We start from the raw sequence: 21095 nt of genomic DNA, 5'->3' as shown, positions 1-21095 counted from the left end.
TCCCTCTGGCTCAGAGGACACATTTGGTCTGCTGGGAAGTTTACATGTCCTGCTGCTGAATTTTATCCCTGCTAACTATTTTTGCAAAGAACCCTCACTACCAAGATGTTCCAGGGTTTTGGACTATGTTTTTATATACAAATAAAGATTGTGATGGATTGAAACAGACGTTCTCTATTGTGTTTAAAGAGGGTTGTTCACCAAACTTCAGAAAAAATGTAAAACCAATTAATCCCACTGGAGTAAAAAGTCTTAAGGATAATGACTTCTATTGCCTGGACTCTAACAGACAAAAAGTGAATTGCAACTGGGGAGAAATGTGTCTTCTGCATCATCCAAAATAAAACTTGTCATTCTTGGATCTCTTCCTTACCTAAGCCCAGTCTTTAGAATTAGGTCTAATTCTGTAATGTTGGAAATTATTTTTTAGTATCTTTAAAAGATAAGTGTATCTATAATTCCAAAAACAGTGATGGAAAACGTATTCTGCTGCCACTGGATTTTCTCTTTCCTCCCCACTTCTGTCCAAGTCCATACATTTCCCCTCCAGAAGCAGCCTGGATCCCTTTTCCTCCTCTTCTGTCCTCCTGGTTCTTCGCAGTATTGTACTGTCTCACAGACCCTCTGAAGAGTGTCAGAGGCCTATCCTAATAACATCTATTAAAACTTTTTCCCCTTTTTCCCCTCTTTCCATGATGTCACCCAATTTTTCCTCAGGCCCTTATCTAACTTACACCTCACTGCTGTGGCTGGCAGAGCATAGAACTGGTTGGCCTTGCCCTGCATTTTATAGCCTCCCTTCCACCTACTCAATTCTCTTGCACTAAACTCCAAAGGGGCCCTTTCTTTTTCCAGCCCAACCCAAGGCTATCTTGTACTGGAATTCAAACCCAGTCATTACTCTTCAGCCTCTCATCCAGATTCTTAGATTTTTACAGGCAGAATTTAATATTTAAATGCAATAAGCAACCCAAAATTATCATTCTTTTGATGCTGCTTTTAAGAAATGCACCAACACCAGGAAAGCACGCACATACATGCACACACACACACACACACAATCTTAGAAATAACTAAGTGTTATTTAATGACAGTAAAAATACTGTCATTTTTGTTATTACTATTAGGCTATTTTCAACCCTCTCTATGAAGTAATAGCTAAGACAGCATGCTGAGTAGTTCAGAACTCTGACTCTGGAGCCACACTGCCTGTGTCAAATCTCAGCTCTGCTACCTGACCTAGTTTGGCAAGTTGACTAATTTCTCCCAGCTTCAGTTTTGTCATCTGTAAAATGGGAATAATAAAAAAGCCTACCTCATAGGGTTGTCACAAGGGTTAAGTGAGCTTATATTTGAGCAGACACAGAGCTGCATTTCAAGGGAAAACTTACTTGCTGCTCAGAGGCAGGGAAAATGGGAAGCAGAAAGACTGGCTTCAGCAACTCCAGTGTTGCTTTGCCCAAGGCCATGTCCTTCCTGGAAGAGCCCACAGTTGGTGACTGAGCTAGGTGCAGATAGAAAATGAGGCCATTCCAGTCCCATGGAGGTTGCTCGGACAGCTCATGCCTCAAGCCCCCAACAGGTTCCCAGACTTCCTTGGTCTGCAGTGCAGTTTCTTCCTGCTTTCTCTGCCTCCTCTTCAAAGGCATTATTCCCTAATAAGTGTCTCACACCCCAAACTCTGTCACCATTATTGCTACCAAAGAACTCAACCTGAAACTGAACATTCTGTAAGTGCTTGTTAAGTAAAATTAAATAGGCAACCAGGAAGGGCAGCACCTTTGTTACTCATTCCTTTAGAGAAGATGTTGTAGTTAATGTTCAATATCAGGTTACTGTAAAGAGCCTAAGAGTCTATATAATCAGGGTAAGGAAACAACAATACTGCTAATATAGCTATTGTATTTGCTATGCTTGTGCTTTAGGATTTTTTTTTCACTGTTATCTTTCCTGTACTTGATGCTACCAATTCAACTCTTCATTGTTTACAAGTGTATTTTCTTTTTTTAAAAAATTTTTAATTAAAGTATAGTGATTTACAATGTTCTGTGATAATATGAGAAAAAGAATGTGTATATATACACATACACAGCAAGTGTATTTTCTGACATTTAAAATTTAGGTTCAATAGCCTTGCCTAATGTCTAGTGTGAATTTATATATAACCCATATAGCATCTAGAATCCAGATTTCTCAGTGGGTGGAAAGGACATCTCAGGGCAGGGTCTTCACATGTCAACCCAAGGAGGACTGCTCTTAGGCCGAGTCATAGGAGGGAAATGAGCAGACTCCAGCCTTGGAACCCTAGAGTCCTCAACAGCTCTGAGATTTTGATCTGTGGCTGTGAATTATTCATTAATTCATTCGTTTACTCATTCATTCAGTCAATAAATTTTCATGCCCAGTTTCACTTCACTTCACGAAGAGAGACACAAGTCTGCTCTCAAGGCTCTCATCTTGTGATGCGGAAAGGCCACACCAGGTATCAAACAAGACAATTAAAGATGGAGGTAAGATGTGGAGAAGATGAGGAGGCAGTAAAAGAGACCTGGCTAGGGACTATATTAGGGAAAGTCTCTTGAGGAAAATGACATCTGAGTAAATAATTTAAAGGTGAGAAATCAAAAAAGTACCTGGGGAAGCATGCTCCAGGCAGGAGGAACAGCAAGTGAAAAGACCCTGAGGAGTGAGTGCACTTGGTTGCTGGGATAACTCCAGAGAGGCCAGTTTTGACTGAAGAGGAGAGAGCAAGGGAGAGGAATGTGGCCCCAGGTGAAGTTGGAGAGAGGGGACCAGACCCCGCAGGGCCTTAGAAGCCATAGAAAGGAACCTAGGTTCCATTCTAAATATGACGAGAACCCACTGAGCGATTTTAGGAAGAGTTGATGGTACGTGATTTATGTTTGTAAAAGACCACACTGACTTAACGTGAACTCAACATCGAAGATGGTAGTTGAATTACAGTTTACGAAAGATGTTACTCTCAGATTCCTGGGCGATGCTCTAGTTTAGCACTGTATAATAATTGCTAAGGGCTTTGGAGTGAACTGTGGCTGTTTTATGAGCTGCTATCAGGGCACTGGGAATAAACCACACTGTAGATGAAAACCATCACTAGACCTGAAGAAACACTCATCGTGCCTATACTCAGAAATTCTAACCATCCCCTTCTTCTCACTAAGCTCATTCCTTCTTATTTCTATTTAGAGAATATTATATGACATTGGATAATCTGTATAAATCATCTAGAGCCAACCCTTAATTGTAACTTTTCTAGAATGATTGTTAGCTGTATCACTTTGGCTTGATATGGGATGATACTCATTTTTCAGCCTGTCCCAGATATGGCATCAGTTTGTCCACAGTGACTAAAAGAGAAAAGGATGTATACTGGCCTCCTGAAAGACAGGAACTCCTGCCTTCCAGAGAAGGATCATATGTAAATGTGATGTGTTTGTCTGTCTCTATTTTCTCTTTCAGGCTGGGTGAGAATTTACTCACTGAAGACAGGCTGTGGAGGAGGAGCCAGCCCAGGAGGAGAGCCCAGAGCCAGTGCGAGGAGTAGGGAGGAGTCTAAGGGCCAGCAGTGAATTGGGGCAGCCCTGTCCAGGGAAGAAACTGAGATTACCAGGGAAAGTATCCATAAGGCCGATGTGTAAATTGAGCATAACTGGCGGGGAATCAAGTTGTGTGTGGGGAGATTCCGGACCAGTGTCAAGAAGAACATCTGTTAACAGAGAAAGTGTCAAAGCGTAGAAATTTAATATTTGTATCTCTGCCTCAGCCATCTTTAAAAAAAAAAAAAAAAAAAAAAAAAGTATGAGGTTCTTCTCTTCTCCTGATGGAGTTTTTCCCTGACATTAAAATCAGAAGGATCAAAAACTTTGCTTCCTCACCCAAAGTTACTTTTATCTATTCATGGTATTAAAATGAGGATTGGCATTTAAGAAAATCTATTACCCTCCTTCCCCATTCCACCTGGCCTTACACACACACACACACACACACACACACACACACACACACACACACTCACAGCAGACAACCTTGAAAAGTCATGTCTAACACCAAGCCCTCCTGAATTTATAGCCTTAAGTGTAGGAGCAACACTGAGCCAAACAAGGCCAAGGTTGTGAATGAATGAAATATGATGAGTTAATCCGTATAGATTGCTAATTTGAACTTTTTCTGCAATTTAAAACATTTTCTTCAACTCTTCAATTAATCTTTCTCTGTGGGATAAGTTATTCGTATGAATAACTCAGGTCTAAAATCAACACATGCCAGATAAACTAAACTTAGAAAATGTGTTCTCTATTGGAGGTGGAATAAAACCAGCGTCTGAATTCAAAATGCTTTATTTTTATCTTTTGGGCTATGTGGCCATGTTGGCACTGGAATTCTCAATCCATTCTGAATATTGTCAGATGGAAGACAGTGTGCAGTAAGGAATCTACAATATGAGGAAGTAGAGATGCCCTAAAGAAACTCATATGGAAAAGGAGGGCAAATATTTTAAGTGCAAATATGTGTATGGCTGTTTGGGGTTTTTTTAAGAAAATTAAAAAAAAAATGATCATAATGACAACTAAAACAGAGCCCAGCTCAGTAAAGAATTGTTGAATAAATAAAGAAAGTCTGTTTTCTCTGAATCTCTTTGGTTACTCAAATTTGGGTACTAAATTTAAATACTGTGGTCTATGGAATGACTGGCCAACAGGAACCTGCTGCATAGCACAAGGAACTCTACCCAATATTCTGTGATAATCTATATGGAAAAAGAATCTGAAAAAGAACAGATGTGTGAATATGTGTATCTAAATCACTTGGTTGTACGGCAGAAATTATGACAACATTGTAAATCAACTATATTTCAATAAAACATTAAAAAAATGAAAGAAAAAAAAAATTCCCAGCTCTCTCCCTGGCTGGTGGCTTGTTCAGATGCTGTGCTGCGTTAATCCCTCCTCTGTGTAGTACACCTTTTTTTTTTTTTTTTTTTTTGTCTTTTTGCTAATTCTTTGGACTGCTTCTGCGGCATATGGAGGTTCCCATTAGGGGTCTAATCGGAGCTGTAGCCACCGGCCTACACCAGAGCCACAGCAACACGGGATCCGAGCCGCGTCTGTAACCTACACCACAGCTCATGGCAATGCGGGATCGTTAACCCACTGGGCAGGAACCGAACCCGAAACCTCATGGTTCCTAGTCGGATTCGTTAACCACTGTGCCACGACAGGAACTCCGTGTACCACACCTTTTAAGAAGCCTAGAAATCTGTGTCACCTAACAGTGTTTCCTCTAAAAATCAAACGACTACCTGGCAGCCTGCCTCCTGCGTTTTCCTCCCCATAATCATTAGGATTTCTAGACTGCTAAATCCGAATCTTTGTCTCCTTCCACACAGCCAAGTCACCCAAATTTCCATGAAGTTACAAAACTAAGAAAGCTTTTATGCCACTTGACAAGAAAATAAAATCACAGAGGCAATAAAAAGGAGCACTACAAACCAGCAGATGCAAACAGAGATGTCAAGCAGAATGAGAAGAGTGAAATGAGGCCCAGGGGCACCACCACAAAGGCCTATCACATTCCTTATTGGTAAAAGGCTGGCTGAGCACAGATCTGCCTCTTGGAATTGCTAAAAGGTGAGCTTGCAGAGGAGGCGCAGAAGCTCATCCTTGGCTCTCAGTACCAGCATGAAGCCCTGCATCTTAAAATATCTTCCATTCATGCTGCCAGTTCCAAAGGCTGGAAAGCAGTGTTCTTTCTGTTTCCCTGGGCAGAATGCTTTTCACTTCCCCATCAGCGAGGTCTCTTGTCACCTTTCACAGGAGTGAGCCCTCTCAGGACAGGGTGTACTCCCAAGGTGTCTCAGACACAATAAAGGGCCCACAGTGACATCCCTGGGTAGGAAGCAGCTCAGGCCTTTGAAGCCCTGAACTCCTCCTGGGAAATGGGCTCATTAATACTATCTTCAGCCTGAAGGTTTTCTGAAATCAATCCTTCCTGCGCTAAGTAATTAAAACGCAAGCAGGAGTCTGGTTCTCGTTTCCTCATAAATAAATTGAAAATAATGAAATGTTAGGAACTGGCACTGACTGCCCAGTTTTATGGTTGTCCCCTAATTACACTGGTACAACACAAATTTGTGTGTGTCTAAAATAACTGATAACCGTGACCACAGTTCCTGAAATAATTATGAACTTTAATCATATATTGAAATATAGAAAAATAGCTTGATGTTTGCCCTCCTACCTAACTAGGTAAACAAAAGGATGCTGAGTTTGTATATTTTCTGCCTACATGAATATTCATCCTGAGGAGAGCTTGGTCTGACTAAAACAATTATGGAGAGTTGAAAGCCTGACCAGCCTATAAAACTGTGCATTATCTTAACCCTCAAAGTGGGCTGCAACTACTCTTTGGGGTCTGGGACAGGGAGGGACTCAAACCACAAGATGAACAGGGTAAACATTTAGATGCTTCAGTTTTGCAGTATTTATGGGTGTGGGGAATACATTAGGTTTGTATCAAAAATAAACATGGCAATGTGGTGGAACAGAATGCAGCAAAAGTCACACAAATTTCTCAATATTGCAAACATTTTGAGCTGGAAGATACATCCACAGGGGTCCTCAAAAGTCCTCCTTCATTGTAAGGGTTCTTTGTGGAACAATTTGTAAAGTGCTCCCATAGTTATCAGGAAGCAATGAGTTGCCAAATAAAAAGGCAAGTGTTTCTTTTTTTTTTTTTTTTAATTTATACAGCATGGGGGCGAAGATACACTTACATGTATACATTTTTTTCCCACCCTTTGTTCTGTTGCAATACAAGTATCTAGACATAGTTCTCAATACTACTCAGCAGGATCTCATTGTAAATCCATTCCAAATTGTATCCAATAACCCCAAGCTCCCCATTCCTCCCACTCCCTCCCTCTCCCCCCAGGCGGCCACAAGTCTATTCTCCAAGTCCATGATTTTCTTTTCTGTGGAAATGTTCATTTGTGCTGTATATTAGATTCCAGTTATAAGTGATATCATATGGTATTTGTCTTTCTCTTTCTGACTTATTTCACTTAATATGAGAGTCTCTAGTTCCATCCATGTTGCTATACAAGTGTTTCTGATGTCTGAGTTTCCATGCTAGATTGGATAGACTTCACATTATATATATATGAATAATAGGAATCTTTTTTTTCATTTTAGGGCCACATCTGCGGCATATGGAAGTTCCTGAGCTAAGGGTCAAATCAGAGCTGCAGCTGCCAGCCTACGCCACAGCAACAGCAACACAGGATCTGAGCTGTGTCTGTGACCTATACCACAGCTCATGGCAATGCCAGATTCTTAACCCCCTGAGCGAGGCCAGGGATAGAACCTGCATCCTCATGTACACTACATCAGGTTCTTAACCCAATGAGCCACAACAGGAACTCTAAGGACTCCTAAAGCACATTTTATGTCTGTTAATATTTGTTGTATGTATCTGGTGCTCCTGTATTTGGGGCATATATGTTGACAATAGTAATATCCTCTCCTTGGATGGATCCCTTAATCATTAAATAGTGTCCTTCTTTGTCTTTCTTTATGTCTTTTGTTTTAAAGTCTATTTTGTCTGATATCAGTACTAAAGCACCTTTTAGATAACTGGTTCTCAATTGGAGCCAAGTTTGCTCCACCTCACTCAGGGACATTTGACATCTGTCAATGTCTGAGGACATTTTTGGTTGTCGCCACTTGTGGACAGGGGGCAGAGTGTGCCACTGGTATCTAGCACTCAACATCCTATAAGCACAGGACAACCCCCACCACAAAGAATTTCTCAACCTAAAATGTTAATAGTACTGAGGGTGAGAAACCCTGCTCCTGCCAATGAGGATAATACACAAAAAAACAAGAGGTCTGAAGCTCAAAGTCAGGCCTAGGGGATCAGGGTTCCCAGTCACAGTTCAAGGGAAGAAGGCACATGTCCATTCGGACCAGGGCAGGAGACAAAACCAGCCTCTCTCTGGGAATAAGGGTGCAGCTCGTGGTTGACCAGACTGAGAAGTAGGTTTAGAATTCGGGCCATGAATAGAGCCACCATGCAGTCTTTGCAGACTTGCTTTGATGAGACTGCAGAAGGTGCTGCCGGGCATGTGGTCAGAGATATACCAGCTCCTCCAGAAAGCTGCCTTAATCCTCCAAATGGGAGTGACTCTCCCCACTCAGTGCTCAGGCTGTGGGTCTGAGGCCTTTATTATTTCACCCACTATATTACACTGGCCCCCAGAGTGAGCTGTGAGCTCCTGCAGAACAAGATCCGCGTATCCATAAACACCTTTTCTTGGGCTGTGATATCACAGCACCTAGCAATGCTCATAAAATGGTGGCTGAATTGACGTCAGTACTGTATTCTCCCCCAGAAATTCTGCAGGCCTACATTTGAATAAAACATATCGAATGGGAAGGAAAGAAGGAAGTGATCTATTTTCATCTGGGAAGATCATTTAGCAAAGTCTATCTTCAAAAACCTGTGTATAAGTCTTTTTCAATGCTAATCACCTGTTTGACTGCCTTCCCCACCTTCTTTAGCCTTTTTAGTAGTTTCCAGCAATAATGCAGTTCACTGTGGCATTTCATAAAAGGGTCACAATCTTCATTAATCTTTTTTAGACACAAATGCCTATAATCAAAGCTCAGAGCAAAGTTTCCCTGTCTTTCTCTGTTCAACATCAAAAAATTTTTAAACTAATTCATTAATTTGTTAATGAACTTTCCCCTATAAGGAGTAGTTCAGCTCTGCTCAGTTTTTATTATAACAAAAAATTCATTTAGCCTTTCTCCTTGCTCTCCATGTTCAAAAGGAAGCATTCTATAGAATGACTGATAAAGAATCAAGTATTTTTGTAATAAAAGGCAATTTTCCATGTTAAAATATTCTGGGCAGATTCAGGACCTTCCTGTTCTTTACATCCTTTAAAATGTAAAAAATGTAAGAACTCATCTCAAGCAATCCAAATATCTTCAACTCCACTTACAAAGTAATCCAAAGGGTTATTCTTCACCCTAAAAAAACACTTATTGAAAGATTCAACCCAAGATTATTTTCATTCAGCAGCATCTACTCTCAAACCCATTTAAATTTAGACGGTATTTATACAGCTTTTCAGGAAACATAAGAACATTCTAAGAGCTAAGGAGGAATGATGAATGCGTCCAAACCCTTAATTTTGGAAACTGAGGCTTAGAAGTTGATATGAACTCTCACAACTGCATAACAACAACAGCTAAGGCTTATCAAGGGCTCAGGGCTTCTCACATCTTCATCACTTCCACTGTGTCTAAGCCACCATTATACCCTGCTTGGATTGGGGCAGGGACCTCCCAAGTCCTGCTTTTACCCTCCCTCCTACACTCTTCCCCCACCACAGAGACCACTCCCCACAGCAGCCAGAGGGATGCATCCACAACAGAAGGCAAACCCCTTTGCCCAGAAACTTCCAACGTCTGCCCACCTCTCCCAAGAAGTCAATCTTCACACAGTCTACATAGCCTATTCCATTCCTAGTTACTTATCACTTCTGTCCCACACCCCATCTGCACCCAACACTTTCTTCCCATACCTCATCCTGGGCACTTTGCCCTTGCAATTCCCTCTGCCAGCAGTCTTCTCCCAGGCTTCTGAATGCCTCCCTCCTTCCAGGGATCCTCAAACTCTACCACAGTTGGCTTCCCTGATCACACTGCAAACAGCATTACCTTACCTCCTACCTCTCTCCCACCTTACTTACTTTACTATTTTTTTTCTAACACTTTTAAGCCTGACATATTATATATTTATTGATTGGTTGCCTTTCCCCACTAGAGTGCAAGATCAGTTGTTTAAACGTCCCCACTGGGAGTTCCCGTCATGGCTCAAGCGGTTAGCAAAACCGACTAGCATCCATGAGGGCGCAGGTGTAACCCCTGGCCTTGTTCAGTGGGTTGGGGTTCCGGCGTTGCCATGAGCTGTGGTGTAGGTCACAGACGCAGCTCGGATCCCGAGTTGCTGTGGCTGTGGCATAGGCCAGCAGCTTCAGCTCCAATTGGACCCCTAGCCTGGAAACCTCCATATGCCACATGGGTACGGTCCAAAAAAGGCAAAAAACATAAAAATAAAAATAAAAGTCCCCACTGGATTCCCCAGTGCCTAGTACGTGGCAGGCCCTTGGGACATTTGTAGAATAAGTGCTTACTATGTGCCTGGTACAACTCTAAGGAAAGCACAGGAACCAATCTATCTAATTTTCCCAATAACACGAGATAGGCACTATGGTCATCATTGCTGTCATCTCTGGTTCACAGATGAAGAAACTGAGGCACAGAGAGGTTTAGGAACTTGTCCAAGATCACTCAGCTAGTCAATGGTAGAGCCAGGATTTAAACCAAGGGCACAGACTCTTTAACTACCATGATGTATTGTGTCACTCTTAGCTTAGCTAATGACAAAAAACTACTTCAATGGGTTTTTCCTATACTAAGCTCTCAGAAATTGAGACATATCAAAGTGTGCTTTCAAAATGTCAACTGTTTCCTGTGACTGCCTAATATTTTAAAATAATCAATAAAGTGTGATTTTTGAGCTAAGACTGGGTAAACAAGAGCAAAAGTGTGAGCCATTAACAATGCCGCCCTTCAGCCTCAAATTCAGCACACACAAAAGATATGTCTGTAGCTTACAGGCGTGTGCAGGTAATTCTCTGTACTCCACTGAGATTATCATGATTAGCTCTGGTCCATAAAAGGAAAGCTAAGACACAAAAGCCTCAGTGATGTCCTAGGCCAAACATTCAGCAACGTGGCAAGAAGGGAGCCTCTGAGGGCCCCTCTGGAATTGCAGTAAGGTCACACATGCTCCCTGCTTATTAGTATAAATCACCCGAGTGATTCACACAGTGGAATGTTTAAGCCAAGATGTCATCTAATAAAGGGTATGTTGATACAGCTTTATCTGAGTAGTTACATAATCATCCTAATTTGGAAACCATAAAGGAATTTGTGCCTTGGAATAAAGAGGGGTGTACCCCCTGAGAAGTGCTCCACAAAGTATATCAGGAGATTTTCAGTGACAAATTTACTCCCTATACTGAGCAGGTGACTTGTTAATAAAACCAAGAAAACAACAACAACAAAACGGTCTAATGGAGGCTTTCTGAGGGCAGTCACTCTGACGGATTCAACTTGTTAAGACTAGCCAGACCCCTGCATGAGAGAGCTTCCAGGTAGCCCCAGACTTGCCCATTCTTCCATGGGGGCGGGGCGGGGGGTGGAGTCTTCTGTACCTAATCTTCTGTAATATAAAAGTCCCACTTGTGAATTCTCTCTACCTCTTGCTTTTAGGTCAAATATTTATTTTTGCAAAGCTCAGAGACCTTTCATTATCTTTCTACCCCAGAAAGCCCAATGAATCTTTCCTCGTACTTTGTGGGAATTCTCTGAAAGAAATCTTGAGCTCTGGAATACCATCTGCACTCCCAATCTTCTGCTGACCTCGGTCTCCACAGTCCCACCTGCTCCGAGACGTGGCCGGAGAAGGATGGAGCGGAGGGGCGGGATGTCACAAGCACCTGTCACCTGGCAGGCTCAGGCCTTCACTTCCCCGTGCCCCAGCCCCACCCACCCTGCCGAGGGAGAGGGCCGACCGGGCGGCCGCCCGTACTCACGCCCCGAGCCCGACAGGCCCGTCCCTCCCGCCCCAGCCTCCTGCCACTGTCCAATGGCCGAGGGGTAGGGCAAGCTGAGCAAGCCGCAGCAGCCCAGCCGGGTCCCCGCCCTGTTCCCGGTTCCCAAGCCGGGCCTCGGCGGCCTTTAAATGCTGCCCAGGGCCGGCAAGGCGCGGCCCTCGCCACCTTTTTCCTCAACCGGCGGCAGCAGCACCCTGAAGAAGCCAGCAGCCTCGACTCGGCAGCGCTGTCCGGACGCCGGCGGCTGCGGCCACCTCAGACCTGCCGGCCCGCGGCACCTCCCCCGCCTCCTCCCCTTCTCCCCGGCCCCACCGGCCGGGTCGGCGCCGGGGCCCCTGGTGCGCGCGCGCGCGTGCCCGCGTGTGTGCGCGCGCCTGAGCCAGCCTCGGACCCGCGTTCCCGCCCGGTGCAGGACCGCCCCGGGATCCCCGCCCGCGCGCTGCGTCCCACGTCCCCTGCCGCCGGGCCGCCAGCCGTGCTCCCCGCCGCGCTGCGCGAGAAGATGGCGGGGTCGGTGGCCGACAGCGATGCTGTGGTGGTGAGTGCGCCCCCCTCCAGCGGCCCGCACGGCCAGGCCGCCGGCTCCCGCCGAGCCGAGGCCCTGCCCCGCGCCCCCCGCGTGGAAAGGCGCCCCAGTACCTGGTAGCGGGAGCGGGCTGTGCGCGGTGTGCGGCCGGAGGGGTAGCCCGGTCGAAGGGCCCTGGCTGAGGGGAGATGTGTGGGGGCGGCCCGCGGGATAGGGGTGACCGCCATACCCCTTTGCGCCGTGCAGCCGCCGGCCAGGTGTGTGCACGTTGCACGTGTGAGTGTGCGCCTGTGTGATTGTGTCCGGGACGTGCGCCCCGCGTCCGCCGCCGACGTCCCGGGGATTCCCCCTTGGAAATGGGTCCGCGCCGAGGGCTCGCGAGAGAAGTTGAGCGCGGCCACTGCACTCCAGCCACGTCCCGGAGGACAGGCCTGGGCGACCGCTTTTCTAGGGGCGTTTGCTGTTGGAGAGGGACCTGCCTTGTTCCGGCGCCGGGCACTGGCTCCCCAGTGGGCCTCGACCTTGATTTTGATCTAGATTGGAAGGGTCTGGGGATCGTCAGAGGCTTAGCTACCTGGTGGAAAGGACGGGTTTTGTTCTGGGGGGTTATGCGGTTTTTCAGTGGACTGTGAGGTGGCAGCATCTGCAGATACTGCCTGCTTTCTGTGCAGGGCTGCTGGATTCCGCCGGATTTGTGTAGGTTCTTCCCCGCCCCCCAACCCCCTCCCCAAAGGCCTTTAGAAAGCCAATCTGTTTGCTTCTATTTTTAGAAACTAGACGATGGGCATTTAAACAACTCCTTGGGCTCTCCAGTTCAAGCCGACGTGTACTTCCCACGATTGGTAAATGATTTTGTTCTGCGCTCTGTGTCTGCCTGCCTGTACCCTCTTCTTTCTAACTGCGTTTTCTAATGGGTCAGGTCCTCAGAATCTGAGGGCTTGGCTCTTCCCTAACAGGCTGTAAACTTTCTCCTTTGCAGATCGTGCCATTTTGTGGGCACATTAAAGGTGGCATGAGACCAGGCAAGAAGGTGTTAGTGATGGGCATCGTAGACCTCAACCCGGAGAGGTAAGACAAGTTCTTGTCACCTAGATCTATCAGAGGGTCACCAGGTCTTACCCATTCCTGTTGTGGTTTACTCTGTCTCCTCTTCTTCCCCTTGCGGCCAGTGTTGCTAGTTGGAAGTGCCAAGAAAGTGCTATGTTCCCATGAAAAGAATGTGTATGAATCCCAGCCATCATTTCTCTAGACAGCTATTTATATCAGAGATTATAAATATAGGCCCACATCATTTTCTCTTTGACCCTTAGAGAGCCCGAAGGATTTTTTTTTTTTTTTTTTTTTACATTTTTTAAAGGATGGTGTTTGGAGTAAGAACTATCAATATAAATGAGAACCAAACTTTACAAGATAGTATTTCCCCTGGTCAGGTTATTGGGCTCAATTTGAGACTTTGAAATGGATTAAGACACAGATGTGTGGGTTTGGGGTATCTGAAATGTCTACAGTTAATTATTTTCATCTTCAGGGAAGTTTTCACCAGGGCCTCTGCTAGGTAACAAAATAAACCAGTTTGTTGTAATCCTACTGCTCCATAGTCTAACCTCCCATGTGAAGAGTAGTGGCCCATTAAAAGCTGACAAATCCAGAGAAGAAGAAAGGATTGGGAGCCTAGGTCTTTGTTAAATGTCTTTCTATTCAACCATGAATAAATGAGATGATTTTCTTTCCAGCTTTGCCATCAGCTTGACCTGTGGTGACTCGGAAGATCCTCCCGCCGATGTGGCAATTGAACTTAAAGCTGTGTTCACAGACCGACAGCTGCTCAGAAATTCTTGTATATCTGGGGAAAGAGGTGAAGAGCAGTCAGCCATCCCCTACTTCCCATTCATCCCAGACCAGCCATTCAGGGTGAGTACCTCGAGTGCTTCAGCTCCAGCCTTTGGCAGGATGGTGATGTTCTCATCTAGGGTCTGCCAAGAATGCTTTAAACAGCCAGAATTTTTTGTGTGTCCAGGATATTTGTCACCTGATAATGAAAAAAAGAAAAGCAATCAATAGAGTGCTGGTTGCCAATACAAATTAAAAATTAATAGTAGACCTTGGCCCTATTTAGCCAATACATGTAAATAAACCCATATTTTCATGTCTTGATTGCTAAGAATAAATACTTTTCTATGTACTATTCATCATAGCACTAGGCATATAATAGATACCTGCCCTGAAATACCTGTTTGATTAATAAATATTTTTAAGTATTTAGAGTTTTTCTCATTTTTTCTTAACCTTTTAAGTAGCACCAAACCATATCAGTTACATCTTTTTAAGAATATAGTGATTATCATTTTATTTTCTCTTCTTCCTTTTGCTAATGAGGACTGGCCCTGTCTTCGTTTCCCACTTTGGGTTAAGTGGTCTCAGTGTATTTCTTTGTCACAGACTGTGTGGCAGACACATTCCCTCCTTTGGGCCTCGATGAGTATAGATTTGGTCCCCTCTATCATGCAGGAAGTGCAGCCCAAACTTCCATCCCAATCAAGCAGCAGTAGCAGCACCTTCCTCTATAGAGGACAAGGCCAAGTAAGAGATGCAAATCAGTAACATGTTAGGAAAAAATTTACTGACATGTCAGACCTGGTAATGAAGTGTCTGCATTACACCTTCTTAATACACATCATAATAATGACACTCATTTAAAAGTTCCATCAACACTGGATCCTTAACCTGCTGTGCTATAAGAGAACTCCATGTGACAGTTTCTTATTGGTGAATTTTAATGCACAGCTCATGAGTATGAGTAGCTAGAGCTTCTGCCAAGAGAAATAATGCTCCAACAACAAAACTGAAATGAAATCAGCCCTTCTTGGTGATATAATTTTAGTAATAATATGAATTAAATGTGACTAATATCACATATGGAGTTTTTCTTTGTGTGATGAATACAAATGCTTTTAGTAAATACATAGCATAGAACCAGCGATTAAACTCTATGGTGAGTTACTTAAAAGAGGAAGAAAAAGGTTTTACTGTACGGAATCAGTATTTCTGTTTGGCTTAAGAAAGCCTTTTTAATTACACATCCTTGATCCAATGGTAATTACTGTGTAACCTTCTCTTTGCTTTAGTGTTTATCATGTTGGAATACCTGTTATTACATGCTACTAATGGGTACCAGCGAGGGGCTTCTCTGAAGGTGGGATAGAATTGTTCAGGGAGTGAGAGTGGAGGCATTAAGTGTCACATGAATAAACCTCTGCCACATTACATCACTTTGTGGAATGCAGGGAGAAGCGAGAAGTGTTAAGGTCATTTTAAATCTTCAAAGGACCTTGAGTAGCGTAGAGCAGTGGTTTACAAAGTGTGTCCCTCATCCTTGCAACACTAGCATCCCCTTGGAGTTGGGGGAAAAGCAGGCCTACTAAATGGAAAATTGGGGGAAGGGGGCGGAGCCCAGCAATCTGTGTTCTTACAGGCCATCTGTCTGATCCCAGTGCATCCCAGTAAAGAACCACTAAAGATCTTGCCTTTCTCTAAAATGAGGTACTGTCTGTTTTCCCCAGCAGGATTCGTTGAAATTGTGATCTGAGGTTATTATTTTGTTACTTCCAGGTGGAAATTCTTTGTGAACACCCACGTTTCAGAGTGTTTGTGGATGGACACCAACTTTTTGATTTTTACCACCGCATTCAAACATTATCTGCAATCGACACAATAAAGATAAACGGGGACCTCCAGATCACTAAACTTGGCTGATGTTTAAACCACATCCGTTTCACATAGCATCAGGTGCCACAACTGTCTTGACTGTTTGTCTGGAAGAATTGTCCCAGCAAGATCTGAAGACTTAAAAAAAAAGACAAAAATGAAAAGGCAAGCCTCACTGTTGCTTCTTTTTGTGCAGTCTAAACTCCAAATGACTTCAACAGTGGTTTGCCCTTTGGAAGCTGTCAGAACAAAGACACCGAGCCATTATTCCCAGAACAAAATAATACACTTGTGCTGGATTTTATTCAGTCTAAACTGAAATGGATTTGGGATGATTTGGGATTTGGTAGTAAGTTATTCATCTATTCAAAGCAAGGTGATGTTTAGAGCAAAAGTGTTAAAGACTTAATACAACAACAACAAAGACGGTACACCGAGATCAACTCATTTCTGCACTGAAGTGGAATTGTGTAGCACAACCAACATTTTATTAGTCAGGGTATTTAACATAGAATGTAGGTTGTTGAAGGTTTGGTGGGTTTTTTTGTGTTGTTTTTTTTTTTTTTTTTTGCACTGCATAATGTTAATTCAGATTTTTAAAGCTTTCTTGTAGTTATTTATTTCTATTCAGTGTATGTATTAGAGAATGATTAATGTCTCAAGAACAGCAAGCTATGAACTTTTGAATGTACAATTATCTTAGATTTGAAGGGGAAAATTATGTATTACAATCATGAAAAAAAGTGAATATCTACCTTAAAGAGTTGAGTCTTATCCTCCATACCCCAAACTTAAAATCTCTTGATATAAATTGCTGTAAGTGCATTTGGGAAAACTTTGCAACGTTTTGATAAGACTGCTTTTCAAGTTATTGATGATTCTGTAATATTCTATTTACATTGCTTTTTCTCCTTACTGTGAATTAGCACAGTATTGGCTTCCTTAAGACTAATTAACTACTTTTCTCTAGATCTACCTAATAGCTCATTAAGTTGTTATTAAGCTAATTGAAAACATGTAAGAGGCGATTGCATAGACAGTTTTTTAAATGACTATTATATAAACTTTTAAAAGTATAGTATGAAAATGATCCTGGAATGCAGTGGAAAGCAGAAGCAAATGGCCCCAAATAACATACTTGGAAATAATTTACATCAACTTAAGCTGTTAGTTCATTCTATCGCTTTTATTATGTGACCCTTCCCAGCATCCCTAAGCAATGCCTTTGGCGCTTCAGAGTAGAGGATGCTTCCTACTGTGTTGGCTTTGCTGAGATGTTAGCATAAGACTGGGATCAGAATCAGGAAATGATCCAGTTAGTTTATCTGAAAGTTTAAATCCCTGGACTCCAGGCCTTTGAGTCCAGCCAATAGTGTGAATGCTTCCAATTAAGCTGTAGGAGTTTCCCTATACTTGGAACTGATTAGACAGCAGGGAGTCTCCAGGAGAAGCCTGCAGTGCTATAAATATCAGTACAAGGCGAGGCATGGTTGCAGTCCTGGGTGCTGGATTTTACAAACTGCATTGGCCCTGGAGAGAAGGACCCTTGGCATTGCTTTGGTCAGCTAGCGAGGGGAAGAAGGGGTGCTGGGGTAGGAGTGTGTTTATATATAATTTAGGTTTTGTTTGTACAGCATTCTGCGTCTTGTTATGACACGTCCTTGTCCTGCTTTGCTTTTGAGTTTTTTTACACAACATGCAGAGGCACTGAAGTGGCCACGTCATTTTCACGTGTTGAGAATGTAGACAGTGTTTCAGTACCAAAGTCTAAAAAAAGCAAGCAAACTAAAATTGTGAATTTTTTATAGGTGTTATATTTGGATTTTTCTCAACTTTGAAACTGTTTAGCACAGTTCCGTTGTGTTATATAAGAAGATGCTTTATCCAATAAGACTGGCTGAGCATTGACAAGCTTTATGTACCATCTGACTTAACCAGCCATATTCAGGCAGGAGGGCTGTTCTGTGGCTCTAGGTATTTGGGGGCCTGCAGTGAACTTGTAGAGCCACTAGATTTTGAGGAGTGTTCGTAGAGAGACTTGGAAGAGACCCTGAAATGTATTTGTAGATTTGCTTCTCCTTGTGGTGGAAGACCCCCACAGGATGTTTCCTTTGAGTGGCCATCCCTTCCCACCCACTGCATAATTCAGCAGAAACTAGAGGAGCTGGGAGTGTAACTGTTTTGAATTGAAACTGTTCTCTCTACCTATCAGCTAACTGGTTAGCAGCCAAGCGGTTAGGCAGCTTAGTGTAACAGCTTACACAGTTAACCCTTCATTTCTCTATGAGGTCAGAGGGAACCTCTTGGTTAACCCTGTTGGAATTGATCTAAAGGATGTGATGGTTTGATTCAGGTATAGTTAAACAAGCAGGGGGCTAATCCAGCTGTATTAATGGTTAGCTGTAAACTGGAAACAATAGTCACATCCTCTCATCAGCGTGTGATGTCTAAGGTGGGAATTCAGGATGGAAAGTGCAATTTTAAGCTTCACAGAAAAGCATTTGGGTATGTAAGGTGTTATTTCTGACCAGAGCCCTAATTTTGCAATATGACCAAAACCAAGGAATATAAAGAACAATCAGGCTCTGGGGGAATAATAGGCTTTAGACAATCTGTTCATTTCTGCATCAAAATTGGAATGAATGTATATATCTTCTTAAAAGTTGATAGAAGTGACTTCTACTTTCTGTCCAATATAATTGTCTTAAAAATATTTTTTTAATTTGAAACCCCGTTTCAAACCATGCCAACCTTAGTTCAGAACCTAAGAGATCATTCTTAGAATTGTTGGTAATTTGTTAAAATGGCAAATCCATTCATTTGTATTAAAAAGAAAATATCCAAAAAGAGGGAGGGATCCCTGTTGCCTTGAGAGAAACAGCCTTGGCATTTTCCGGCTACATTATTAATGTAGAAATAATGTTCCTATTATAACATATTTTCAAAGAAACACTTTCTTATTTACTGCGTGGTGTAAAATGTTGCTAAGTTTGTTCTTACATTACTATGTCACTGCTGAAAGTTATTTGCACTATAATAAAGGAATTTTCTACAAAACAGTTTGCAATTTATAATAATTTGGCAGCCAGTGTGATGTACTTAGCGTGGACCATATGGTAGAGTAGCCCTCTCTCACACTGACACATACTCCAAGGCCACTTGTTTGTGTATTGCCCACACTGATAAACTAATCAAGGGGAGGGAAGTATCTAGGGGCCTTCAGACATTGATGAGTTCATGTGTGTGCAATGGATTCTTTGAAAATATAATTTGCATTCAGTAAATTCACCTTTTTCTTGGTGGGCAATTTTATGAGTTCTAACACATGCATAGATCCAGATAACAGTCACCTTAATCAAGATGCAGAACTGTTCCATTCCCCCCTTAAATTCCCTTGTACTACCTTTTTTTAGTTAAACTTGTCCCCCAGTTTTAACCCTAATCAGGAAACCACTGACCAATACCCCCTCCCTATAGTTTTGCCTTTTCCTGAATGTCATATAAAAAGAATCCTTTCAGATTGACTTCTTGCAAAATGCATTTGAGATGCATATTGTGTGTATCCAGTTTCTCCTTTTTATGGCTGAGTAGCATTTCTTTGTATAGATATGCCAGTTTATTTATTCATTCACCTACTAAGGATGCAGTGGCTTCCTAGTATGTCTTTAATATAGTCTCATTACCACCGTGTATTTACAAAAAAAAAAAAAAAAAAAAGACTGCATTTCTCTTGCTTTCTCTTTCCTGTGATTCGAATGATTAAGAAGGAAATTTGATCTCTGCTGTTTTAGCTACAATAAAACTATGGGTTATAGAAGTTTGCCCAGCTTCAGTTAGGGGTGGTTTAGCAGAGATAATTTACTCACATGCAAGATATTTAATCCTACTTGTGTTTTGTTGGTTTTATAAATCACTTTATTTTTTTTTCATTGTTATTTTTTAAGTTTGCAAATCTGTGAGGCTGATCTCTGTCACAGCTTTCGCAGTGAGTATAAGCAGAGAGGCCTGTTAAGGTGGGGACAATTTGCTGAGGCTGTTGAGGAGAGGTAGAGCTTCCTCTGACCCCAGCCTTGATAGGAAAGTCCCATGTAGGATATGACCTTATACTTGTTCTATGATGGCATTTTGAATTAGTCTGAAAGATATTTTTAACTGGAGCCCCAGAGTGCCACAAACACTGAATCTTCATTCATTCAGCAGGTACCTTTTGAGCTGTGCCAATTGCTGTTCTAGGCACTTGAATACATCAATGAGTAAAACAGGCTAAGGTAACTTGTGCTTTTATTTATTTATTTTTCATTTTTAAGAGTTTTATTGAACCATGGCTGATTGCAATGTTGTGTTAATTTCTGCTATATATTAAAGTGATTCAGTTATACATATATACATAGCCATTCTTTTTCAGATTCTTTTCCCATATAGGTTATTAGAGAATATTAGGTAGAGTTCCCTATGCCAAACAGCAGGTCCCCATTGACCATCTATTCCATATACAATAGCGTACATACGCCAATCCCAAACCCCCAATCCATCCCTCCCCTCCCCTTTCCCTTTTGGTAACCATTAATTTGTTTTCAAAGTCTGTGAGTCTGTTTCTGTTTTTTTCTTTTGTCTTTTTAGGGCTGCACCTACGGCATGTGGAGGTTCTCAAACTAGGGGACAAATTGGATCTATAGCTGCTACACCTTAGCCACAGCAACACAGGATCTGAGCCGCACTGTGACCTACACCACAGCTCACGACAGCACTGGATACTTAACCCACTAAGCAAGGCCAAGGATTGAACCTGCTGCCTCATGGTTCCTAGTCGTTAGTCATTAACTTCTGTGCCACGATGGGAACGCCAAGGATTTTATTAGCAGAATTGAGCGAGGCCAGCAATCAAACCCGAATCCTCACAGATGCTTGTTGGGTTTGTTAACCACTGAGCCAAGACAGGAACTCCAGTCTGTTTCTGTTTTGTCAATACTTTCATTTGTATTATTTTTTTAGATTCTACATATAGGTGATATCATACGATATTTGTCTTTCATTGTCTGACTTGGTTCATCTACTATGAAAATCTCTAGATCCATCCTTGTTGCTGCAAATGGCATTATTTCATCGTTTTTATGGCTGAGTAATTGTCCATAGTACATACGTACCATCCTCCAG

The 21095-nt window shown here is 42.7% G+C and overlaps 1 protein-coding gene across 2 annotated transcripts; it reads left to right on the top strand.

Moving 5' to 3' along the window:
- On the top strand, positions 11743 to 19005 carry LGALSL (galectin like). Of its 2 annotated transcripts, none has more exons than XM_003481202.4 (5): positions 11743 to 12248; positions 13007 to 13078; positions 13216 to 13304; positions 13970 to 14147; positions 15846 to 19005. In XM_003481202.4, exons 1-5 carry the CDS (start codon positions 12213 to 12215, stop codon positions 15987 to 15989), a joined length of 519 nt encoding a protein of 172 aa, XP_003481250.1. In that variant the 5' UTR covers positions 11743 to 12212; the 3' UTR covers positions 15990 to 19005. The 2 variants fall into 2 exon arrangements, with proteins under 2 accessions (XP_003481250.1, XP_013851559.1); XM_013996105.2 differs by lacking the exon at positions 11743 to 12248 and adding an exon at positions 12299 to 12493.

This window comes from Sus scrofa, chromosome 3 (genome assembly GCF_000003025.6).
Source record: "Sus scrofa isolate TJ Tabasco breed Duroc chromosome 3, Sscrofa11.1, whole genome shotgun sequence".
Classification (NCBI taxonomy): Eukaryota; Metazoa; Chordata; class Mammalia; order Artiodactyla; family Suidae; genus Sus; species Sus scrofa.
This window is presented reverse-complemented; position numbering and strand designations above follow the sequence as displayed.

Bases quoted from the DNA above. Each gene is read 5' to 3' on its own strand.
- LGALSL (XM_013996105.2), top strand. From the start codon at position 12,425: ATGTGTGGGGGCGGCCCGCGGGATAGGGGTGACCGCCATACCCCTTTG. The intron at 13,305-13,969 runs GTAAGACAAGTT...TTTTCTTTCCAG, and splicing joins GTAGACCTCAACCCGGAGAG to CTTTGCCATCAGCTTGACCT. The intron at 14,148-15,845 runs GTGAGTACCTCG...TGTTACTTCCAG, and splicing joins TCCCAGACCAGCCATTCAGG to GTGGAAATTCTTTGTGAACA.